The sequence below is a fragment of the Asparagus officinalis genome, chromosome 7 (assembly GCF_001876935.1).
Source record: "Asparagus officinalis chromosome 7, Aspof.V1, whole genome shotgun sequence".
Taxonomy (NCBI): Eukaryota; Viridiplantae; Streptophyta; class Magnoliopsida; order Asparagales; family Asparagaceae; genus Asparagus; species Asparagus officinalis.
Window position 1 is genome coordinate 137,652,475 of NC_033800.1, and position 22,102 is coordinate 137,674,576.

Here is a 22,102-nt window from a genome sequence, read left to right on the forward strand (position 1 = left end):
CATGAAATTAGACTTAAAAACAAGTTGAATTAGAACTAACACGAACACGAAATAGAACTAACATGAACACTAATTAGACCTATCATGAGTTAGAACTAACACAAATACGAAATAAAACTAACATGAACACTAATTAGACCTAACATGAATTAGAATAACACGAATCAGAGTTAGAACTAACACGAACATGAACACAAAATAAAACTAACATGAACACCCATTAGACCTAACATAATTTAGAACTAACATGAACCGGAGTTAGAACTAACACGAACACGAAATAAAACTAACATGAACACTAATTAGACCTAACATGAATTAGAATAGAGGAGATAAGGTCATTTTAGGATTTTATAATAATTGCTAAAGAGGGCTGCAGCACAAGCTGTTATACTTTTTGGGGCTGAATCACATGGGAGAAAAGTGAAGGGGCTGCAGTACATGAAGATGTTGCTTTTGGCGTTTTGACATAATTTTCCCAAAAATATATTTTAAATATTATTTTATTATTATAAAATAATAGTGATTATTTAATTAATAACTAAAAATTAGTCACATAATGATATACAACAATAAGCAGTTGCTAGACATATCTTAATATATTTTAATGCTTTGGTAATTTTTTTGGCGATGTATCAGTACTTTTTCATTATATCATGTGATATTTCAAGTTGTAAACTGTGGTCCTAGTGTTGCAATAAGTGATCCCAATGTTGCAATGTGGGTTTGGGCTTTTAATTTTTTAATTTATTTTTTAAATTTATTTTATAAAATTGGTTTGGATTCATGGTTCAATTTAAATTTAGAAAATCAAAAGAAATATCTAAGTGTGTACATAACAGTTCAATTAAGACCAAAATCTTTTGCAAAAAAATTTGTAATGGGCACCACCTTTCTCCGGTGCATGAAGTACGAGCATTAATTTGCCTTGAACATATTTACTAGTTGAAGGGCTTTCCAGTCATTTACAATATTAAGGGTTTATGTCGATTATTTATATTACTTAAAATATGACTGTCATTGTTCAAAATATGACTGTTAAGTTCTTGATTCGTAATCATTCCTAAATCAAGATACAGAGATTTTAACTTTAACTAGATTGATTGCGATTGAGAGAGAATTCTCTTCTCAATCTCTGTTGTTTTTGCTGCGCTTATCGATTGCGATTGAGAGAAAATTCTCTTCTCAATCTCTACCGTTTCTGCTGCGCTTATCGGTTGCAATTAAGAGAGAATTCTTTTCTCGATCTCTATCGTTTCTGCTGCGCTTATCGATGGCAATCTCCATCTCTTCCGTTTCTACTGTGCATTCTCTCCGTATTGAATGGCGTCTACAGATAGTCTCCAAACTGACGATTTTGGTCATTTAATCTCATCTATGAGCGAAAATCTTAGTAAGCACCATCTGAATCCCACTGAGAGCAATAAGAACCTCAGGGTTTCAATTTTAACCGATGAATGGGGGCTTACATCGATTTGATGTTCCTTATGGATAAAAAGATGGAAACTTTCTTTAGATTTCAGAAAAATGACATCGCTATTCAACTCTGAGAAAGGAGAAAGGAAAACCCATCTGGGTTGGGCTACAAAATGGGGAGAATGCTCATTACATTTCAAATTCTACATTTCTTAGATTCTTTGGATCTTATATTGATTTTAAAAAAAATATCCCATAGGCTTTATATGGGTTGGAGGTGGGTAGCATGAAACTGAAATGTACCCTCTATCCTCTTCAGTTCAGTGAGAATGATATGAAGGCCATAGCCAAGATCCTTATTACTATAGTTGTAATGTTGGCGGAATCAATTTGATTCAAGTTGGTCTTTTAATAATATCATAGAATCGTTTCAGTCAAGGTTTAAGATAAAGGAGTTACACAATATAATGATTAAAAACTGGGATGCGATATCCAAGCAGATGGTGACAAGAAAACAAAAGGTCCTCATTGGTTCCAAAGTTCATTATGTTACAACTATCAAAACATGGAATTTTTATGTGCAAGGATCAGAAAGATAGGATGATGACAACACAGGCAAGCCAAAGAAAGGTGATAACATGGGCAAGTTAAAAATTCCACGATCCAGGTTTTCTCTTGCCTAAGAGTACATAGATAGAATTTTGACAAAGGAAGCGGGTAAGGATGCGAATGGGCCAAGCAAAATTCTCAGGCTCACTTTGCAAATCTGCCTAGTCTCAATCAAAGAGGCACACATAACTGCACAGACACATGCACATGAACACATGCACTCAAGCGCGCGCACTCACATAAAGACACAGGTGTGTTTATATTTATATATAAAACAGTCTTTTTTCCTGATATTCGGCTAGACACATGAAGACACAGGTATGTGCGTATTTATAATAAAGTCTTTTTCCTCCCTGATATTCAACTCTAATCTCTAACTAACATTAAGATGTTGTTGCTAATTTTCAGCTAGAGTATCCAATTGGAGATTCCATGTGAAGAAGTCTCCCACTACTAGTGAAAACTTTATTTAACTATTTTATTTACTGTGATGCATGTCATACTCATTGTCTGAGCACATGTTAACAAAAATTTATCCAGTCTTTGCTGCTTTTTAATAACTCTTTACCATCTAGTTGACCTTTGTCTCTTCTTCAAATGGCTGCTCACTGATGCCTGGTTTTGGTTGGATATTATGTCCTTTCTTTTGTCTTTGGCTGATAGGAGGAATTGCATTGAAGCTTCTAGTCAGAGCTCACTAAAGCCAGAGTCGGCAGATACAACTTTTGTTGTTAGTTTCTCAGTATGGAACTACCTACCATTTCTCTTGTTAGCAGGTTGTCCATGTTTGTGGCTACCTAATTCAATATGCTCCCTTCTTTGGCCTATCTGTGTTACTTTAATCTCCTTCTCTCATCATACCTTATCCATTGGACTGTGGTTGAATATGCACTCTCCCCTACCAATCCATTCGATATTAGGGTGCTGCACAGTGTCTGCCACCATATGATGAGACTTAGTCAGTTTCATTATATGCTGGTGTGATGAGGAGAAATATTTATTTGTGCCTGATGACACGGCGGATGACTACAGAATGTGGCGGAGGTACGATTATGGGCAGTTTCATTCATCAAAGACGTTCTCCAATGAGAATAAGCAGAGAAGGATCTTGAGGGGATGACTGAATGAATCTTATAGCGTGGCAGACAATGTGGCAAAAGAGTGGTCTGGTATTCAGGTACATAAACATGTATGTAACTTCAGAATTGATTCAAAATGTTGTTTTCTGCATTACAGAAATAGAGTAAGTGCGAATAAGCAAAGCCCATGTTTGGTAAAGTTTGCTATCATACTTGATTTATAGTGATGTCCACTGTCTCTATAATGTGAATTTGCATGAGGGACTTTTTAACTCATTTTCATAATTTTCGTTGTGTTTGAAGCAGATTGTCCCAAGAGTTGTTACTTAGATACCAACAGGAAACAGCTTGTGCATTGGCCTATTCAAAAGCTTGATCATTTAGAGGAAAACAAACATATTTCCAAGAAATTGAGCTCATGACAGGGGATCTAGTTGAGGTCAGAGGCCTAAAAGCTTATGAAGATTTGCTAACTTCAACTTTTAAGTTAATATTATGAATCTCGTCATGATTTTATTGATAATGCTACAAATTAACAGGTAGATGTTATTATAGAATTTGAATTGCAAAACTTGAAGACGGTTGAGGTTTTCGATGATAATTGGATTTTAGACCCAGCAGTGCTTCGTCATGATATAGGTTCTTAGGTTCATGGAAAGATTAGCCCTTTCAGTTTACTCATGTTGGCTTCACATAATCTAAAGGAATATAAAGCTATTTCTTTCAGAATTTTCAAATCTGGTGAAGATTACAAGTTCCATATGTGCTCAGACCAGAGAAGGTATAATCTAGTTATCATGTCAAACACATAATTATAATAATATGAGATGCTCTTTTTGTTTATGAAATTTGATCTGGTTACTTGCTTGCTGCCAGAAACCAATAAATTTATCAGGTAACCGTTTGATCAATGGGCCCAAAAAAAAAGTCAGATAACCGTTTGATCAAGTCTTTGCTTAACCAAAATCGGTCATCCTTGAGAGCAGAAAGTATACCAGCCAGCATAGAGCCCTTGTGGACACGGACATAAAAGAAGATGACAAGATATCTGGTATGTCCTCCTTATTAGCATTAGGATTAATTGTGAATGGACTCTCTAGAAGTTCTATTGTTGCAGATGTACCCTTGAGTGTTTTGTTAACACTTTTACCCTTAATCAGGAGGTCTATTTGTCAAAAACAACTTTTTCTTTCTCTAAGAGAAAAATATTCGAAAATGAAAATTATTTCGGGGTTCTAAGTCCGTGGTTTCTGGCTGGAAATTTGAGTCGATGTCCAGAAGATCGAGAGTGATTCAATTGTTGCTCTTTCTGCTGGTAGTTTAAGTGATGCTTTTAGTAAGGTTTAGAGACTTTCCATCACTTGGAGCTGAAGAAGCATGAATTTGTGCAGATGCATTCTCCTGGCATCAACTCTGCAATTAACAGCTTTCAACGGACTGCAGACTGCAGCCTGCGAGTATGGCATCCACTGGCTCCAGCGCTTCGTGCGGATTAGGCATGGCTGAGATATTGGCTCAGGCACCATCAGAGGCTCCTAGTGCACCACTGGTAATGTATCAAAACTATTACTTGTATTACACAGGGGTAGTCCTTGGTTTACACTAATTTCTGTTCCTTTGTTTTTCTAGTTTTCCAATGAGAATGAAAGGTGTAAAGAGCCGACTATTATGCAGTATAAAAAACTGATACCAGTAACATCTTCAATAAATATGAATTTCTCTGTTCACAGAATATTCCTTGAAAATAGCATGCATGATTTACATGTACTTGATTAGCAGTTGTCCTTTCCATATTTTTTTTCGTTCTGGTTATTATTGAGTGTTCGATGATATACGTGACAATTAGCTGGTCTATGATTTCTTGGACACGCTTCGTCTATGTTTTAATTTATTTTAAGCTAATTTAAAAAAAATAAATTATGTATATAGCAATCACCTTCTAGGAAAACTAAGACTATGGTTAGATGTAAGATATAACACAACTACTGAAGTTTTGGTTAGGGCCATATGGATTTGCTATAGTTATGCTTTTGAATATTTCTTCGTAACTTTCTAGGATGGTATGATTTTTGTTCACTATTGGATCTATGCAATTGCTGTTCTTGTTAGTTCTGTTGTTTTGTTCATTTTCAGTCTAATGTCCATGCAACTTGCTTCATAAGCTACATTCTTAAAAAGAGATCATCTTGTCAAATGGCATATCTTCTTTTGCTGATCAAGTGGACTTCACCTTAGAATGCATCAAGTAGGATGCTGACAGGGAACACTAGTGCTGGAATAGGGAAGTATCCTTTAGATGAATTTATTCCTCGGAAATTGTACAGTGCACTTCTTTCTTTTACTATCTCTTATTTTATGTCCACTCGTCCATCATTTCATTCTCATTACTGCTTCACATCTTTTGTATAATCGTGGATTTTCGGCCTTATATTGTTCTATAAATTCTCCCTTCAACTTCAGAGGCATTTTATGATCACAAATAACCTATTTGTTTTGCTAGAAAAAGTTTTTGCGAGCTTGTTCACTTTCAGATTTGTGTGATCAGGAGCTGGAGAATGGTTTTTCATTGTTACTAACATGGGAGCTGACTATTCTCATATGATGTTCTTCTTGTAGTTTTGTATCATAGAAGGCCCAGAGACAGTCCACAATTTTATGTAAATGTAGCTGCAAGAGATTCAAGACAATATAAGAAGTTGACGGAACAAAATATACCTCCTCATTATGGAAGAGGTAAATATTATCTGCAGTACTTACATTGTTTCATTTCCTTGTCTTTCATGAACGAAAAGAATTTTGCTACTTGCATTAGAAAATAATCTATTACTTCAAAAGATATTTTGCCCAGATACAGTCTACAATTTTATGCAAATGCAGCTGCAAGAAATTCAAGACTATAAGAAACGGAACACAATATACCTCCTCATGGAAGAGGTAAATATTATTACAATACTTGTATTGTTTCATTTCCTTGTCTCAGTTTCATGAATTCGAAAAGAATTTTTCTACTTGCGTTAGAAAATAATCTATTACTTCAAAAGAAATTTTGCTAAACTCCTCTTGGGATTTATGAAATTGAAGGAAAGGAAAAAAATGAAGTCATCTAGTTACTGTTGATGCCTACCTATAGTAGTTCACATTCAAATGTATATTGAAACACATTTTTTTTCATTTGTCTTCCTCTTTTCTGATTTCAGGTGAGGAGATTGCAAGTACAACAACGTATAACAAGTGCAGATTTTATTGATGAGAACGGATAGGAAAATGAGATGCCTGATAGTATTCCATTCATTCCCACTATGGTGACATGTTGAAAGTTATCTAATTATTTTTTTATATTGGATATTTGTATCACGTCAAACTTTGCTGACCCTTTTGGATATTTGCTGTTTCAGCCATCAAAGACATTGAAGCAGCTACAGCTGACATTATTGTCTTTCGTTTCTTGGGCAATAGACTTTGGCGTGCACCAATTGTAAGCTTATGATAATTTTGTTTTTCTGCTGGTTTAGTCTTGAGTCTTACTAGCAAGCTGGTTTTTGCCTTTTCACAGTTCTGCTTCTTCCTAACCTTTATTCTTCGGTTAATTATCTAGTTTAGTTTTCAACTAGCCATATTATATCTTGTTCGCATGTCTACATTTATCTTATATTATGGATTCCTTTAATCATAGAAGCTACAATATCAAATCATATGAAGCAAAAACTTCTAAATGCCATGTTACATAATTCATTTTTGCGAATATTCTTTTCCAAATTTTATGTATTTTCTACGTTAATTCTTTTTAAAATTTCGTTAACCTTCATGACCTTATGACCATTTGCATGTTGGTAACCTAAATAATTGTATTGCTTTAAAGCTTACAAATGCAAATCAATGTTATAGAAGACGCTAGGCGGACTAGGCATTCGAGCTGGGGCCTAACGCCTAGGCGGCGCCTAGGAGTTTGCCTATTTTTAAATTTATTTAATTATAATAATTCACAAAAATATGTATTAATTTCATATAAAATTAAAAAAAACACATAAATAATAATCTTAGATCCATAATCAACCATGCATAAATATTAAATAGCTAAAATAGTAACCAAATACTAAGAAACATCACATTTCCAACATAATTAGTTGATCACAGTGAAAAATATAAAATAGTGAAAAAAAGATGAAAATTTACCTTGAAAAGAGAAGAGAATGGCTAGCGATGAAGAGGAAGAGGCGGCGAAGAGGAGCCAAGGTGACTCAAGGAGGAAGTGATCAGCTCGAGGAGAGGGAAGTGGTGAAGAAGAGGAGCTGGCCTAGGTGGATGCTTATTCCCGCCGCCTCCTCTTCTCTCCCTCTCTCTCGCATAATATTCCCCCTCTTCGCCAGAGAGGGAGAGAAGAGGAGGCGGCGGGAATAAGCATCCACCTAGGCCGCTTTGTAAAACACTGATGCAAATAGGTGATGCACGTCCGCCTAGGCCGCTTTTTAAAACACTAATGCAAATAGGTGATGCTTGAGGAGTGCCTTAGAGATTTGTTTTGAATTATTTTGATGCTTGAGGAGTGCCTTAGAGATATGTTTTGAATTATTTTTTTTCCAGGTACATGCATCTTTTGGAATATAAAATGCATGTCAAGTATATAAAAAATGAAGATTTATTGATGTGAACTGGCTTTACACATTTTACTATGATTTCATTAATAGTGTAATATATATATATAGACACACACACACACATACGTATGCCATCTGAATGTTTGGGTGTCCTCTACGGTTTCATTTGTTTACTTCTAAGTTCAGAGACACAGTTAGCTAAAGTGCAAGGTCTTCCATCTGAATGTTATGGACAGTGATAGTTGTCGAAATAAACCCGCTCTGATCTGTGTATGCCATAATAAAATGTATGAATCTATTTTGCTGTTAAATGTTCTCCACAATTCCTTATAATGTACTTGACTATAATTTGTTTCTAATTGATACAACTATTTATGATTTTACTTATTGTACTCACCCTTTGACATTCTTGTCCTGTCTGGAAATGTAAGCTTCAATCTGTTTCTGCGGCTCGAGCTGAAATTAGGCTTGGGTGGAACATCCTAGAAAGATTTTATACGAAACATGCTTTGGCTTCTGCAATTAAGGTTGGCTTGTAACAGAATGGCTTGTAACAGAAAAATATTGTTATGTAGTTACATGATGGTTCTGGCAATGAATGTAGTTAGCATCTGTGTGTAGAAAACTAACCTGCAAAATAACAATGCACGCGAAAGTTAGTTTGACGCCTCCTGCTTTTATTATGTGATTGGTATTACTTTAGAATTAATTTGGTAGAAATGATTGACAAATGGAAATGTTGGCCTATTTACATATTTTATTTTATGGATGCAAGCATGTCAACGAACTTATGGCTAGTATTTATTCGTGGTTGATTTTTTTCACGTCGTGGTTAGTTCTGCTTCTGAATCATTGCTTTCCGTATTAGTTCATGAAAATATAATTGATGTTACTGGTTCTAGATCTCGCACATTTACCTCTCTTTGCAAGTTACTAATCCATTTGTAAGATACAATTGACAAATCGGTTAGTAGCTTAAACATGTTCATTACTTTTCACGTTCAGAACTATGTGGAAGGTCCGTGTTGGATCCTGCGATGTTAGTGCAAAGATGTTTGCTCCTGGCGATGGTGAGTTCTATTGATATCTCTAAAATAATTGGTGATTTTCTCCTTCAACTAGAAACCATCACTAATTAAACAGCACAGGTGTATTCTAAGCCATTATTACTTTTGTATCACTTCCCAAATAACAAGAATGTGATGGCCTGTTTTGTTTGTCTTCTACTTTCCATTAGATTGGAAATGGTAGGAAACATTATAGGACAGGAAAAGTTTTTGCATGTTTATGCTTTATAATCATTTGGTGCCTCGCAAAATTGTATTGTTTCAGGTTTTACCCTTATCATTATGCACTTTTTGCATCTGATCTCAAAAATCCGGCAGATATAGAGCTTATGTTTTTCCCCGCGCGGCCATTTAAACCTTTTGTTCAGCTAATGGGCACATTACTAGCTGAAAGATTGGTTGATATTAGAATCGTCTTTCATCAAAGTTTCTTAGGAAGTCTTCATCTTCCCCCATTGATTGTGTAAATAGGAGTCTTTCCTGCTTTTGTGTAGATCATCTAATGTACTGCCTAAGCCATATGAGTCATTGATGACTGACCCAAATTCACCTTTAAAAGAATTTTATCAAAAAGGTTGAGTTGATTGAACTGGAATCTTCTGTCCATTTGCATTATTCTCTGTTCTTCATGGATTGTATCTTTCCATATTCATATTATAATATTGACATGAATGGCACGCGCTTTGCATGGCAAGCAAGTATGTTGGAGTAATTTTTTAGTTTTTTGCCTATTATTTGTTGTTTGAAGAAAAATTTATGTCTGATATTCTTATGGCGTTCAGGGTGTTGCAAAACTTCCTTTCATTGATGAAAGACATCTGCTCTCTGAAACAAAGAATCTTGAGGACACGCTAACAGTACGGCTTGTTGAACCCTTTTTCTACTTTGGGTTTTATTCCATATCAGTACTTAATTTAGTAAATATCTGTTTCCAATAATAATGCGAGGTGGCTTTTGCTAACACAGGAAGAAGAAAAGTATCATAATAGAAAATGTTTGATATCTTGTATGCTTATGTAAGACATCATTATGAAAGACATCCTCTAGCGGCACAAGTTGCTTCACTGTACCATCTGTACTCTTGGTCATCGAAAGGACAATCAGATTGTATTCAGATCAATCCAGCATATAGGTAAACATGATACTGCACTAAGTATATTCTTACCACTTCAGACTCCTCATCTAATTATTATGTTTGCATTCTTGCAGTGACGGAATGAATGGGTTTCTATGTTTACGTGAAAGGAACAATTACAATACATCAGTTTCTTTTCCAGTTGGAAGGTGGAACACTGTTGAAAATAATCGAGTTCTGTAAGCATCTATTTACTGGCTCCCATGCTACCCTAGGTTTATTCCAACAGACTATCGTTTTCATCAGTTTTCAGAGCTTTTGTATTGTGCTAAAATATTTTACTTTATAGTTTGCAAGAAATGCCACCTATCTCAATCCTAGGAATCATCAACACATTCCAGAACCACCTGAAGTTGTGGTAATGCTAATGAAGGTACTTTTTGCCTCCTTTTTTTTGTATGTAATGACTTGTTAGTAAATTGCAAATATTGAGTTGTGCTAGACTCATTTTTTTTTTTGTGGATTATTCTTGCTTTAGTACCCCAAAGTTTCATCCATTTTTTTATTTTGGTCCTGAAGTTTTAATCTGTTAAAATGATACCGTAAAATTTCACCTTCTTTGCACTTATAGTACCTTCAGTTATATGACTGTTAAAGAAGTTTCCAGTGGTAAACATTAAATAGTAAACATTGAATTGTGGTAGGCTCCTTTGTTTTGTGGCTTATTTTCACATCATTTTTTAATTTTGTACCCTGAATATATATCTGCTAAAATGATACAATAAAGTTTTACCCACTTTACACTTATATCTTCTTTATGTGAATGTTGGAGTTTCCATTGGAATTTTATCATGTGATTGTCATGTGATTGTTTTTGAACATTGTTATCCTTGTTTTAGAAAGAATACCCTTAAAAGGATAGAGATGGCATTTCACGCCCTCAACTGTTATGTAAAAAGTGATAACTGCCTCTTAAAAACTTCAAGGTGTCTTTTGGGAAAATATAAGTTTCAGTGTGTTAATGTCAAAATGAGGCGAGACTGTGGAATATTATAGGGAAAGTAACAATTTTCCTCAAATCCATGCCTTTCCTCCTCCTGCGTTGTGAAGCATGGGATTACTTGAGGCAGCACTTCACAGTGAACATAAATGATAATGTCCAGTGAATTATTACGTTCTCCATATGTTGGGGCGCTTTCTCTCTTTTTTTCCCCCCGCCTTTCTTTTGAATGGTAAGCACTCCACACCAACGCTCCACTACCCCAAAAAATACATGCCAAAAAAAAAGGAAAAAAGGAAAAAAGGGGAAGACCGAAAGAAGTAAAGGTTATTCCTTTAATAGCGTTTCTTTCAAATGTCTATTTTTCTTTTACCCATTCAAATGACAACAATATTGGATACTATCCGGGGGAAATGGAACAGTGACTTATAAACTCAGCTATCTGTGACAATGTGCTCGACTTATAAACTCAGCTACTGTTATACTACCTTACTTTGTTACTAAGCTTGATCACATTTGTACTAGATACGATATGATTTTTTAATCCCTTTATCAGCTTTACCTGCGAAGTGATAAGATTTGACCAGATAAACCCGTCTTTGGTGCAATTGATGTCAGTTGGGGGTCTCAAAATTTCTAACTTAATACGTTATGCATACTGTTATGTGAATTGCTGCTTTATCTACGCAATAGACGAGGTGTAAGTGCATAATCTAAGCCAAGATGGAACGGCATCCTCGTTATAGTTAGAACGGCATCCTTGTTATAGTTAGATTACTTGGCTTCTCTTCCTTGCCTTTTCTGTTTGGTTCTATGACATGTTCAAGCTAAATGACTGTCTCAATTATCACCTTTTTTCAGATTGTGAAACCTCAAGATATCAAGCCCTTCCCTGTATTATGGCATGAAGATAACTGTCAGCCATCAATCTAGAGAAAGGTATTGGAATTGCATTACTTGCAATGTTTCTCCATATATAGAACCGTTTCAGATTGTTTTGCAAAACTAAATAGAATAATTTGCTAGAATTTCAAATTCAAAATTTATTCAAGTTGATGACATTTTTAAGTCCTATTGTTGATGACAGGCCACAGGTTTCTGGAGCAGCAGCACATCGTTTGGTCAAAAACTCTCTACAAACCAACTTCAATTGCAGCACACGCTTCCTAAACTCCACCTACAGGAATTACCCTCAAATGATTACCCGACCTTGGCCGGCTGGATCTTTAGGATATGAAAGAGGTTTCGAGGGATCTAATAAGTTTCAATGGACAAAGGCGAAAGTTTCAATGAGCATAATTTGCTTTCATTTTGCTGGAATTCCAATACTTTTTTCTGTGGGATGCTGAACATATATGAACAAAGGCGAAAGTTTCAATGAGCATAATTTGCTTTCATTTTGCTTTCGCAGATCATGTTATTAAGCAGCAGGTGCTTGTTAGATACTGCAAGAACATTGAACCATGGTTGCAAATTGCAGAGTTTTAGATGTATGTTGATTTCATCACTTGAATTGATATTTATTGACCGAGAATAAGCAACGTCTTGGTTGTTTTCATGGGTTGATTTACTTTGTGACCATGCTGATGGAGGAGGATTAAGAGCATTGCCGAACACATTACTTCAAGAGTAAACTTTTGTGCTAGCCATCAATTAGCAAGCAACATGAATAACTCTTAAATTACTTACTTTCTATACCAACACAAAGCATTAGACTAATCAAATCCCAACACTAACACTCCTCAACAATTAAAACCAACAAATTAAAGAAAGATCACTACTTCCTCAATCATTAGCAGTAGCCAACTAAAGAGACACCGACTCCTCGGGAATAATCCTCACTGTACAATCTGACCACGGATGCGCCACGCAGAGCAGTGCATACCCTCTCTTGTCCCCATCGTCGCTGAGCATCCCCTCGCTCTGGTCTACCTTAAATGTCCAGAATTACTTGAAATTAGTCCCTCCAATCTTTAAACACTTTGTAAAATACTACCTTAAATTTAAAGCTAGTCCCTCAAATCTTTAGTCGCTTTGAAATTCCTCCCTCAAATGTTCATATTTTAAATGTAGTCGCTCAAATGGTGGGTGTGTTCACCCTTCGATTTATGTTTGGCAATGATTTCGTCATATATGGGTGGTAAGCACGTCATGGTGACCACAACCATGATTTTTTTTTTTTTTTTTTTTCACGTCATGGTGACCACAACCATGATTTTTTTTTTTTTTTTTAGTTTGAACCAAACACTAGAAAATAAGAGAATTAATTCACACTTCAACTATTTTCTTGTCTTTTCAAATTGAGCCAAACTAATAAAAGTGGCAGAGAGTAACCATGATTCATGTTTTTTAACAAAACAAACACAATAAATATTTTTCCAAGAAAGTGAGGTGAACACCAAAAAAGGAAGGAAAGATGAATTTGAAAAATAAAGAAAAGCAGCCAAACAACCCCTTAAATAATTTTGATAGAAAAAAATGCTGTACAAAAGCACATGTGAAATAGTTATATCTGTATCATGTACTAACAATCTATATTATGTACTCTAAATTCTAACCGCTGACATCAACACGTGTCATTTTTCAATTAAATAATCACTTTTTAAATAAATAATTTCCTAGAGTTTCCAACTCTACATTTTCCTAGTCTTTATGAAGGGATCTAGATTTTGTCGAATTAGATGATAGTTAGAGAGTATCTATTGAAATGTGTTAGCATCTTTATCAATTTTAATAGATCAAATTACGTCACGTGGGTTTTTCACTTTCACATAGAGTGGTTTGATTATGCTGCCATAATAATCATTTTAAGTTATTATTTGGCTAATTCATAGCATGAAATTATTCTAATGTGATTTTAAGTTTTGGATAAATTTGTTAGCTCTATCTGAGCGTGTTATATGTGTATGTAGTGGTGCATGCTTGTGTGCATGTTTGACAAACTCAAATTTTATTTTTTAATTCATGTATCTTATTGAAAGTTCTCTGTTGTATGGGGATGTTACAAAGTATAGATATGATGAAATTGATAACTACTTCGTAGGAACACGGTGATAATTATGTAACATTTAGTGGAAGCACCTTGAGAAGTATCAAGTACCGGACTTGGGAAAGGAGACGGATTATTGGACTTGATTCTGAGTATGGTTTGACGTATCAATCTAACTGAAAGGTACCTATTTCATTTTGTTTCAGCTATAGTATTGTTCAATTGCTGTTAAAAAAAGGCTTTTAGTTTTCTCATTTTAATGATGTTGTCATAAATAATATAAATATTGCTTCATTAAAAAAATTTTGTGAGTCTAATAGAGCTTGGTCACGACACCACATGATCCCTAAGAAGTTTTCTTGTAATTTATACTAGCAAGACCTGGTACTTCCATTAGTGTAGGTAGACATTCAAAGTCTGCTTCATCTTTCATATTTGCATCTTCACTAGAGATGTTATATTCCTTATTTTGCTCACATATAAAAGCATATTTTAGCTTATTCACTTGAAGTCAAACGAATGGAGTTGTGTAAAAATTGAGAGAGCAATTGATTGTAATGGGCTAATAAGTTATTGGATGCTTTTGTATTTTCTTTCTTTATCATTTTATGAGGTACATTTTTAGTTATTTTTTCATTTAATTATGAATATCAATAAATGATGATTTGAGTTTTTGTTTTTATTGTTGTTTGCAAGATAAAGATTCAGAGTTTTGAACGTTGGTGTTGGCTTAAACGATTTGATGCACAAGACTTAAATCTGTTGGGTGAAGAAATGCAAGGTTTACATTAAATGTTTGTAAAATTAAATGGCTGAAATATGATAGTAAATGCAAGCTAACATGTTGCTTTTGGCTGAAATTGGACATAGTTGATGCACTCTAATTTGACATAGTTGATGCTAATTTGATCGATTTCAATTCTTCCATGAAAATAGCTCATCCTATCTTAGGTTGTCATTTTTTTTCTACTGTTGTTTTGGGCTGTTATTGTTTTTTTCGAACTTTATATTATTTTAAACTTATTCAAGTTTTCTAAACTTTCTAATTTTTTAAACTATACATACAACTTAGATTGTATCATTTCTGACTACTTATATATTATTACTGTTTTATTTTGCATTCTTTTTTGCTACATTAATTTTTATATATTAAAAAAATATATTAAAAAAATCCGTACATCGCACGGGCCTGAAACTAGTTATGTACTAAAAATTCTAACCGTTGACATCAACACGTGTCATTTTTCAATTAAATATTCACTTTTTAAATAAATAATTTCCTAGTGTTTCCAACTCTACAATTTCCTAGTCTTTATGAAGGGATCTAGATTTTGTCGAATTAGATGATAGTTAGAGAGTATCTATTCTTTCAATGTGTTAGCATCTTTATCAATTTTAATAGATCAAATTACGCCACGTGGGTTTTTCCCTTTCACATAGAGTGGTTTGATTATGCTGCCACAATAATCACGAATCAAGAAAAGCTAGTGGAAAAGTTTTGCACCTCGTCATCCACGAGGACTACTCTTAACTTAAAACTTGAGTTTTGCAACCCATAATCAAGATATTGAACTAAAACTTGTAGTTTGCCATCCGATCACCAAGAGAAAATTACCATCAGTTAAAATTTATCAGTTTGCAGGACTGTATAGTTCATCCAGAACCTGGAGTTCATGCTCACTAAGCACTATATAAGAGCATGTTTGTCAGCTTTTGATTATAATCCGTTTCGCTTATAATACCAAAATTGATTATAAACCAAGTGGATTTTAAGTCAAAATGTTTGGTAAATTAAGTAGGTTATATAATCTATTTTCAGTAGTAAAATGTTAGGCAAATGTGTGGTTTATAAGCCATTGTTCTTGTTAAAATGACCAAAAAGTATTTAATGAGTTAGAAAGAGATAAAATGTGGCTTGGAATTTTATCAAATAGTAAAAGGTATGCTTGTCTTTTACTTGGTCAAACCTTATAGATTGTAAGCCACCAAAAAATAAGCTACAATACCCTAACTTATATTTTAGTGGCTTTATAAACCAAAACAATCTATTTGTTAAACATGTCAAAGTAGCTCATAAGCCAAACCACTTGCCAAACATGCTCTAAATACAACATTGCAAGCAGATTGGGAGTGCTGAGTAACAATGAAAACCAAAACACACACAAGCAGAATTTTTTCTTCCAATGTAAGACCACTGCTCAACATACAAGTGACTAATTATACCAATAACCCAGTAAAAAAAAACATTGGCATGCACGCATTTGCCAACTGGATTACACCGGTATAACTAGCAGCATTGCTTTCTTCCAATGTCAAGAATAGTTTCGTAAAAGTACCATTATCGAGTGTTTCAAAATATAACCGAGTCAAAAAATAAAAAATAAAAAAGGGCATGTACACATTCACCGACAGTTGGAGACTATACTGGTATATCAGAAGCAAAATAACGTTTACACCTTTGTTTATACACCTCTTCACACAGTAGATGAAATTCTGGAATATCATCAGCAGCTCAATCGCCAGAGATCAGTGGGTCCAGCTCCAGAACATATACACCACAATGACTGTAATCGCCATACCAGTGTATGCAACCCACTTGTCTACTCGGTGCCTCCTCTCGATAAGCTTCAGAACGGAGTTGGACAGCCCAACATGGTTGAGGACGTCCAGAGCTTTCCTTTGCACTTGCTGCGAACATGAATTGAACATGAATTGAAGTAAAGCAAATTTATGTCCTAACAGTGAAATTCTACGAGTAAATTCCAGAAAACTACCATGATTTCAGGGGGTTCGAACAAAACAAAAACATCCTTTATTGGAGCAAAACAAAAACATCCTTTATAGGAGACAGCATGAATTTTCAAACGCAGAGAGAACTATCACAAATTATTGACAATTATTGTTAATGGTGTTAGTTTCTTGGATTAAAGGTCTAAACTATAATTATTAATATTAATCAACCCACAAGATTTATAAGGGTAACATAGAAGACATAAAAATGCATAGAGAACAAAATTGTCAAAAACATATCTGATGCAAAGCACATAACCATGATGCTATAGTGAAAATAATTCATGATAGTTGCTCCATTCAAAAAGTCATGATAGTTCTGTACAAAATGCCCTAGTATTCATCATGGTAGTTTTGTGAAATGTACATATTCTAATTTAAAACGACTATGGAAATTGAAAATTGTTCAACTTCTTGTGGTTATTAGCCTTAAATTATTAGTCAGAAGTAACTGAGATGAGATGTTGACAATGATTAGGAGATTGAGCCTGCCTTGAGATGATCCTTCTGCTCAGCATATTTGGAAAGAATAGCAACCCCAGTGGCATAAGCTTCTTCAATCATCATGTGGGAATTGCGGGCTGATCTCATTGCTTGAGCTTCATCATCGAAAATACTCAGAACGTGCTCACCATCACCATTCTGCAAAATATTATAGAGTTCAACCAACAATTATTCCTAAACCCAACAAGCATTAAAAAATCATGTCAAAAAAGCAGGTCCCATCCATGCTGATGTAAACTTGCACTAATAGGATACCAAGAAAAAGGAAAACTACTATTCAAAAGTAAGACACTTTACCGCTCTCTCAATTAACTCTGCCCTCTCTTTAGCTTCCTGCATCCTACTCTGTTGGCGCACAGAAATTCTCTCCAGGCTTTCTTTCAAGGAATCACACTCTCCTGCTAACTGTTCCACTTTTCTGAACCAAAACAGGAGAATGAATACACATCTTAGAAAACAATGCACTAAGTTATGCATGTGATTTCAATGCATAGTCTTGGACATATAAAGGTTTCCTCCAGCACATACTTGGCTGGATCAGAATAGAAAATTAAAAAAGAGACTTCCGAATGCTGCAAATAACATCCAGCATAAAGACTTGTTACTGTAAAAACATTATCCAGAAGTATACATTTTTCAAACAAATGGCAATAAAAAGGACGCCAACAAGGTGATCAGCATAAGAAAACATGTGACCCAAGCTTTTTTACTCAAAACTAGGCTCAGCAATAGAATCAATAGAGACGTACCAAATGATCGACAAGGCTTTCACTGTCAGTTGTTTAAACTTTAAACTTATACTACCCAACTCGACATTGCTGTTTAGTTCCCAAGTTATATCACTCATAAAACATAATGGAGTTTTGTCAACATGCTGTAACCGCTGTTTGATTGTTTTCCCAACACCAGTTTAGAAGGAAAAGAAAGTTCAAGGATCAGGAAGAATTACATGAAAGATATTCACTATTCACTTTACTAAGACGATTGATGAATAGATTCAGAAAAGAAAAGAGATATACATACGCTTTTCACTGATTAAGGAAAAGCTTAGTACATATAGAAATGAAGATCATGTGACTATTTTAGAAGAGAAATAAATGTTGTACAACGATTTGAGTAATGTAGCATGAGAAAAGTTCAGGGAACATATTCATAGACCACAAACATAAGCTTGCATTGAGGACGGTTTGAGTTCATATTTCTCTGCTTCAGTTTTTTTCATGTTGCAAGCCAGTGTTAGTGCATGGTTTAGCATTTTAACTTGTATTTGATAAAGAAAAGAGAATATAATTTTGAATTACAAAAGCAGAGAGGAACTTTAGAATCTGCAAGATTCGGATTAACAAGATGAAACAAAAATAAAAGTTCCGCAATATCAGAAGAAATGTGTACAGCTTACACTAAGAAGTATAACCTCAAAAGTAGAAGCAACAATTCAAATTGATGGCTAACAGATAATTATTTCACAATTTAGGGTCAGCCACTCATTATAATGGAGAGATGATGAGGATGTGTTTCATAGGTTTAAAGCGAGATGACTAAAGTGGTGAAGTACTCTTGACTACTACCATTGAATACCCACGAAGTTGAAGGCATATTCTGTAAGAGAACTATGCAACTAGGCACTCTTCAGTCTTCATCGAAAAATTGTTTGACAACTAAAAAACCAGTCTATCTAGAAAATGGGAGTAGAAATAAGAATACCAAGATGGGTTAGAAGCATAAGCTAAATGATAAATAAAAAGCAAATACATTTGTGAATGCAAGTGCGAATAAGTAGAGGATAACATAGGAGAATCATTCAAAATGTTTGAACACATCAAAAGAGACCGATCAATGCATTCTTGGAGTAGAGATAGGATGATAATTGAACGCCCTCCCCTCCTCCAGGAAGACTCAAAAATAAAAATAAGAATAAGAAGAATACTCCAGGAAGATGAGTATTATCCAAGGGTAAGCCTCTAAGGGTGAATCACCTTTCACGAAAATCTATCACAAATCTTCTTCTGTGACTTCCTTCAGATTCAGCAGAGATCTTCCTAACTTATGACCATCAACCAATACTTGGAACAACTTTTGCTTGATTTTCTATATTTTGCTGCTTGTACTCCGTTCACAAATTCCTCACTTCGTGGTTTCGCAATGTTTTTAGGGCACCATTTTTCCTGCAGCCAATTCCAACTACTACTGGCGAAACCTTGATATTAAATTTACTGCTTAAAACTATTAACAATAAAAGCAACAGTTTCTAAGCTGGCCAACAAGAACATGAGAATCTAGGAAATTCATTTGGTAATTAGTATGCAAAAGCAAGTGACCAGGCTTGACCAATTTCAAATTTGGGTGAAGTGGAAGCAAGCATAAAATTATACATTATCATGGTGCACAAACCTTTGAATGACAGAATCTGAATCCGGCCCTTACCCTGGGAATCTCCAATTAGACTTGACTAGACATTAGAGATTAATATCCTACATATCTTCATTGCAAGGTTATGGATATTACTCCAAGTTCACCTCATTACTCCAATTATACTTCATTCATTGGATCTTTAATGGTACAACTAACTACTGGTTTCAGCCATTAATGGTCAGGTTTAATAGCACAACTAACTACCGGTTTCAACCAGTAATAATCAGTCTCAGCCTCTATATATAATTATTAACAGGGTCATGGACCAGTCATAGTCTTATGTAATTTCATGACTACTCAAGTCACTGAGCAACCATTTTCCCAGTTTCTGTAGAAGTCCAGCAACAAGAGAAGGCTCCAGGCAATTGAGACAATTTACTGTCAACCCCTTGAGGCTAAGTGCTGAGCACAAAGTTGATAGGCGTTGTTCTCATTGTTTTGATTATTGTCTCACTAGGACGTGTCAGTAGTCAAGAAACACCACATTACATTAGATTCTGCCCCTACCTGTTATGACTTTTACATCAACTGCTATCAAACATTCTTCACATTCTATCTTGCATTAGGAAAATACACCTTCAGATAATCTATTCTCCAATTCAAGGTGTTCAGATCCAATCTGATTCAGGAATAACCCCAAGCCCCTCATCAGTTTCTATTTTTAATCATTCATCTTTCTCATATATAACCTTATGAGCTCATTAATGCTCTGGCAAATGAGTTGAGAATTCATGGGTAAAATATAACAGCTATGATTCTCCGGTACATGAAAACTTCATGTATTATGATATTATCCATCAACTCTTATATATGGCATTATAAGTCCTTGTTCTTGTTAATAATATTATGCTACTTGCCTCTCAAACTACTACTTGCACACCTCCTATTTATCCAAATAGTAGATGGTCTCTAACACCTGTCTAGCGAGGAGATGCGTAATGTCTTCTTGTCAGGGGAATAAGAGGAGTCCTAGGCTCTAAAACTACATCACTTGGAACATACTAGCAAAAAGCACCCAGATATCATATATCAGCTCTGTGAACTAGCAATGTTTTCACCAATCAACCATCAAAATAATAAATATATATATATATATATATATATATATATATATATATATATATATATATATATATATATATATATATATAATATATATATATATAGAGAATATGGGTATGCTTGGTAGCCAAGCATAAATTTTGTGCTTGGTAGTGAGGTGGCACAATTCCTCCACTCATTCAAATGGAGACCACATTTACATGGGTTAAGGAGTGCATGAGGATATACAACCATTTGAATGAGTGGAAGGGATTATGTCACCTCACTTACAGCATAATTTTTTGTGCTTGTACCCAAGTATAACCCAATTTTCTCTCTCTCTCTCTCTCTTCTCCTCTCTCTCTCTATATATATATATATATATATATATATATATATATATATAATATATTATATAATATATATATATATATATGAGAAATATGGGTATGCTTGGCTACCAAGGCACAAAAAGTTATGCTTGTAGTGAGGTGTCACATATCCCTCCACTCATTCAAATATAGGACCACATTTCATATGGGTAATGAGTGGATGAGGATGTGACACATCACTACAGCAGCAAAATTTGTTACTTGGTACCAGCATACCCATATTTCTCATATATATTATGAGAAATAGGGTAATGGAGTATCATAGTGCTTAAAGCAACTGTAATGATGTGGCCTAATCTTGCCCCTACATCACACCTCGAAGATAGAGCCTCAACCACCTTCACCAACTCCAATGTAGGTATAGGGACAAGATTAGGCCACATCAACTACCAAGTTGCTTAGAGCAACTGTGGTACCAGTTGCTCCATTTTTCTTATAATATATATATATTATATATATATATATATAATATATATATATATATATATATATAGTCTTTTTGTGCCAAATGCCACAAACATGGAGTTGGGAAATATTTATAACCTCCAGTTCTAGTTCAGAGTATTTCAGGCATGCTTCACTTCTCAAAGAGCAATTTGTGTTTAAGTGTTACGAATCCGTGAACAATGAAGCAAGACAGTCAGAAGAAACACTAAGAAACCTAGATTCTCTTACTCTTGGTTTGATAAACTATAAAATCGTACACAAATCTAGCATCACTGCACAAAACATCCATATTCCAAGTAGCACATCGTTTCTACCGGCTTCAAGAAATTAAAAGAAATAATATAAATAGACAGCAGCTAGCTACAATCTTTCTCTGGAATCAAGATGCTAATAAACTCACAATCGCAAAATTTATCGATGAGTTTATCTCTTTCTCAGAAGAAATAATCAAGAAAATGTTAATTCCATACATACTTACATTAAAAAGCTTAATTTGGATCTAATAGACAAGCGGTCTACATAAATTCATTAATCAGAGTTCATCAAAGAGAAAAAAAATCAATCATACTAAATTCACAGCCTCAAAACCTAACAGTGAGTCTTATATCCTTGTCCTGAACAAGAAACGGGAGAAATAATCAAGAACAATCCATCTAACTCAATTAACATAAAAGTATAACAACAGT

General features: G+C 34.6%; 1 protein-coding gene and 1 long non-coding RNA gene across 8 annotated transcripts in view; one reads left to right on the forward strand and one right to left on the reverse strand.

Moving 5' to 3' along the window:
* On the forward strand, positions 274-12,391 carry LOC109849712. Of its 7 annotated transcripts, XR_002249208.1 has the most exons (18): positions 274-2,801; positions 3,058-3,202; positions 3,411-3,543; positions 3,644-3,885; positions 3,981-3,999; positions 4,091-4,155; positions 4,496-4,653; positions 5,721-5,837; positions 5,940-6,038; positions 6,302-6,406; positions 6,500-6,579; positions 8,705-8,769; positions 9,549-9,623; positions 9,733-9,898; positions 9,976-10,050; positions 10,191-10,274; positions 11,703-11,780; positions 11,929-12,390. It is a non-coding gene; the product is annotated as an uncharacterized LOC109849712 (long non-coding RNA). The 7 variants fall into 7 exon arrangements; XR_002249209.1 differs by lacking the exon at positions 274-2,801 and having other exon boundaries at positions 2,808-3,202; positions 9,976-10,080; XR_002249207.1 differs by lacking the exon at positions 274-2,801 and having other exon boundaries at positions 2,808-3,202.
* LOC109849954 (membrin-11) overlaps positions 16,104-22,102 on the reverse strand; it is a 6,778-nt gene continuing 779 nt past the window's right edge. Inside the window, exons 2-4 of the mRNA XM_020419852.1 lie at positions 17,422-17,542; positions 17,113-17,262; positions 16,104-16,518 (exon numbers count right to left, since the gene is read on the reverse strand). Coding sequence (XP_020275441.1) covers positions 16,357-16,518; positions 17,113-17,262; positions 17,422-17,542 — 433 coding nt within the window. The 3' untranslated portion in view covers positions 16,104-16,356. The remainder of the gene's footprint in view (positions 16,519-17,112; positions 17,263-17,421; positions 17,543-22,102) is intronic.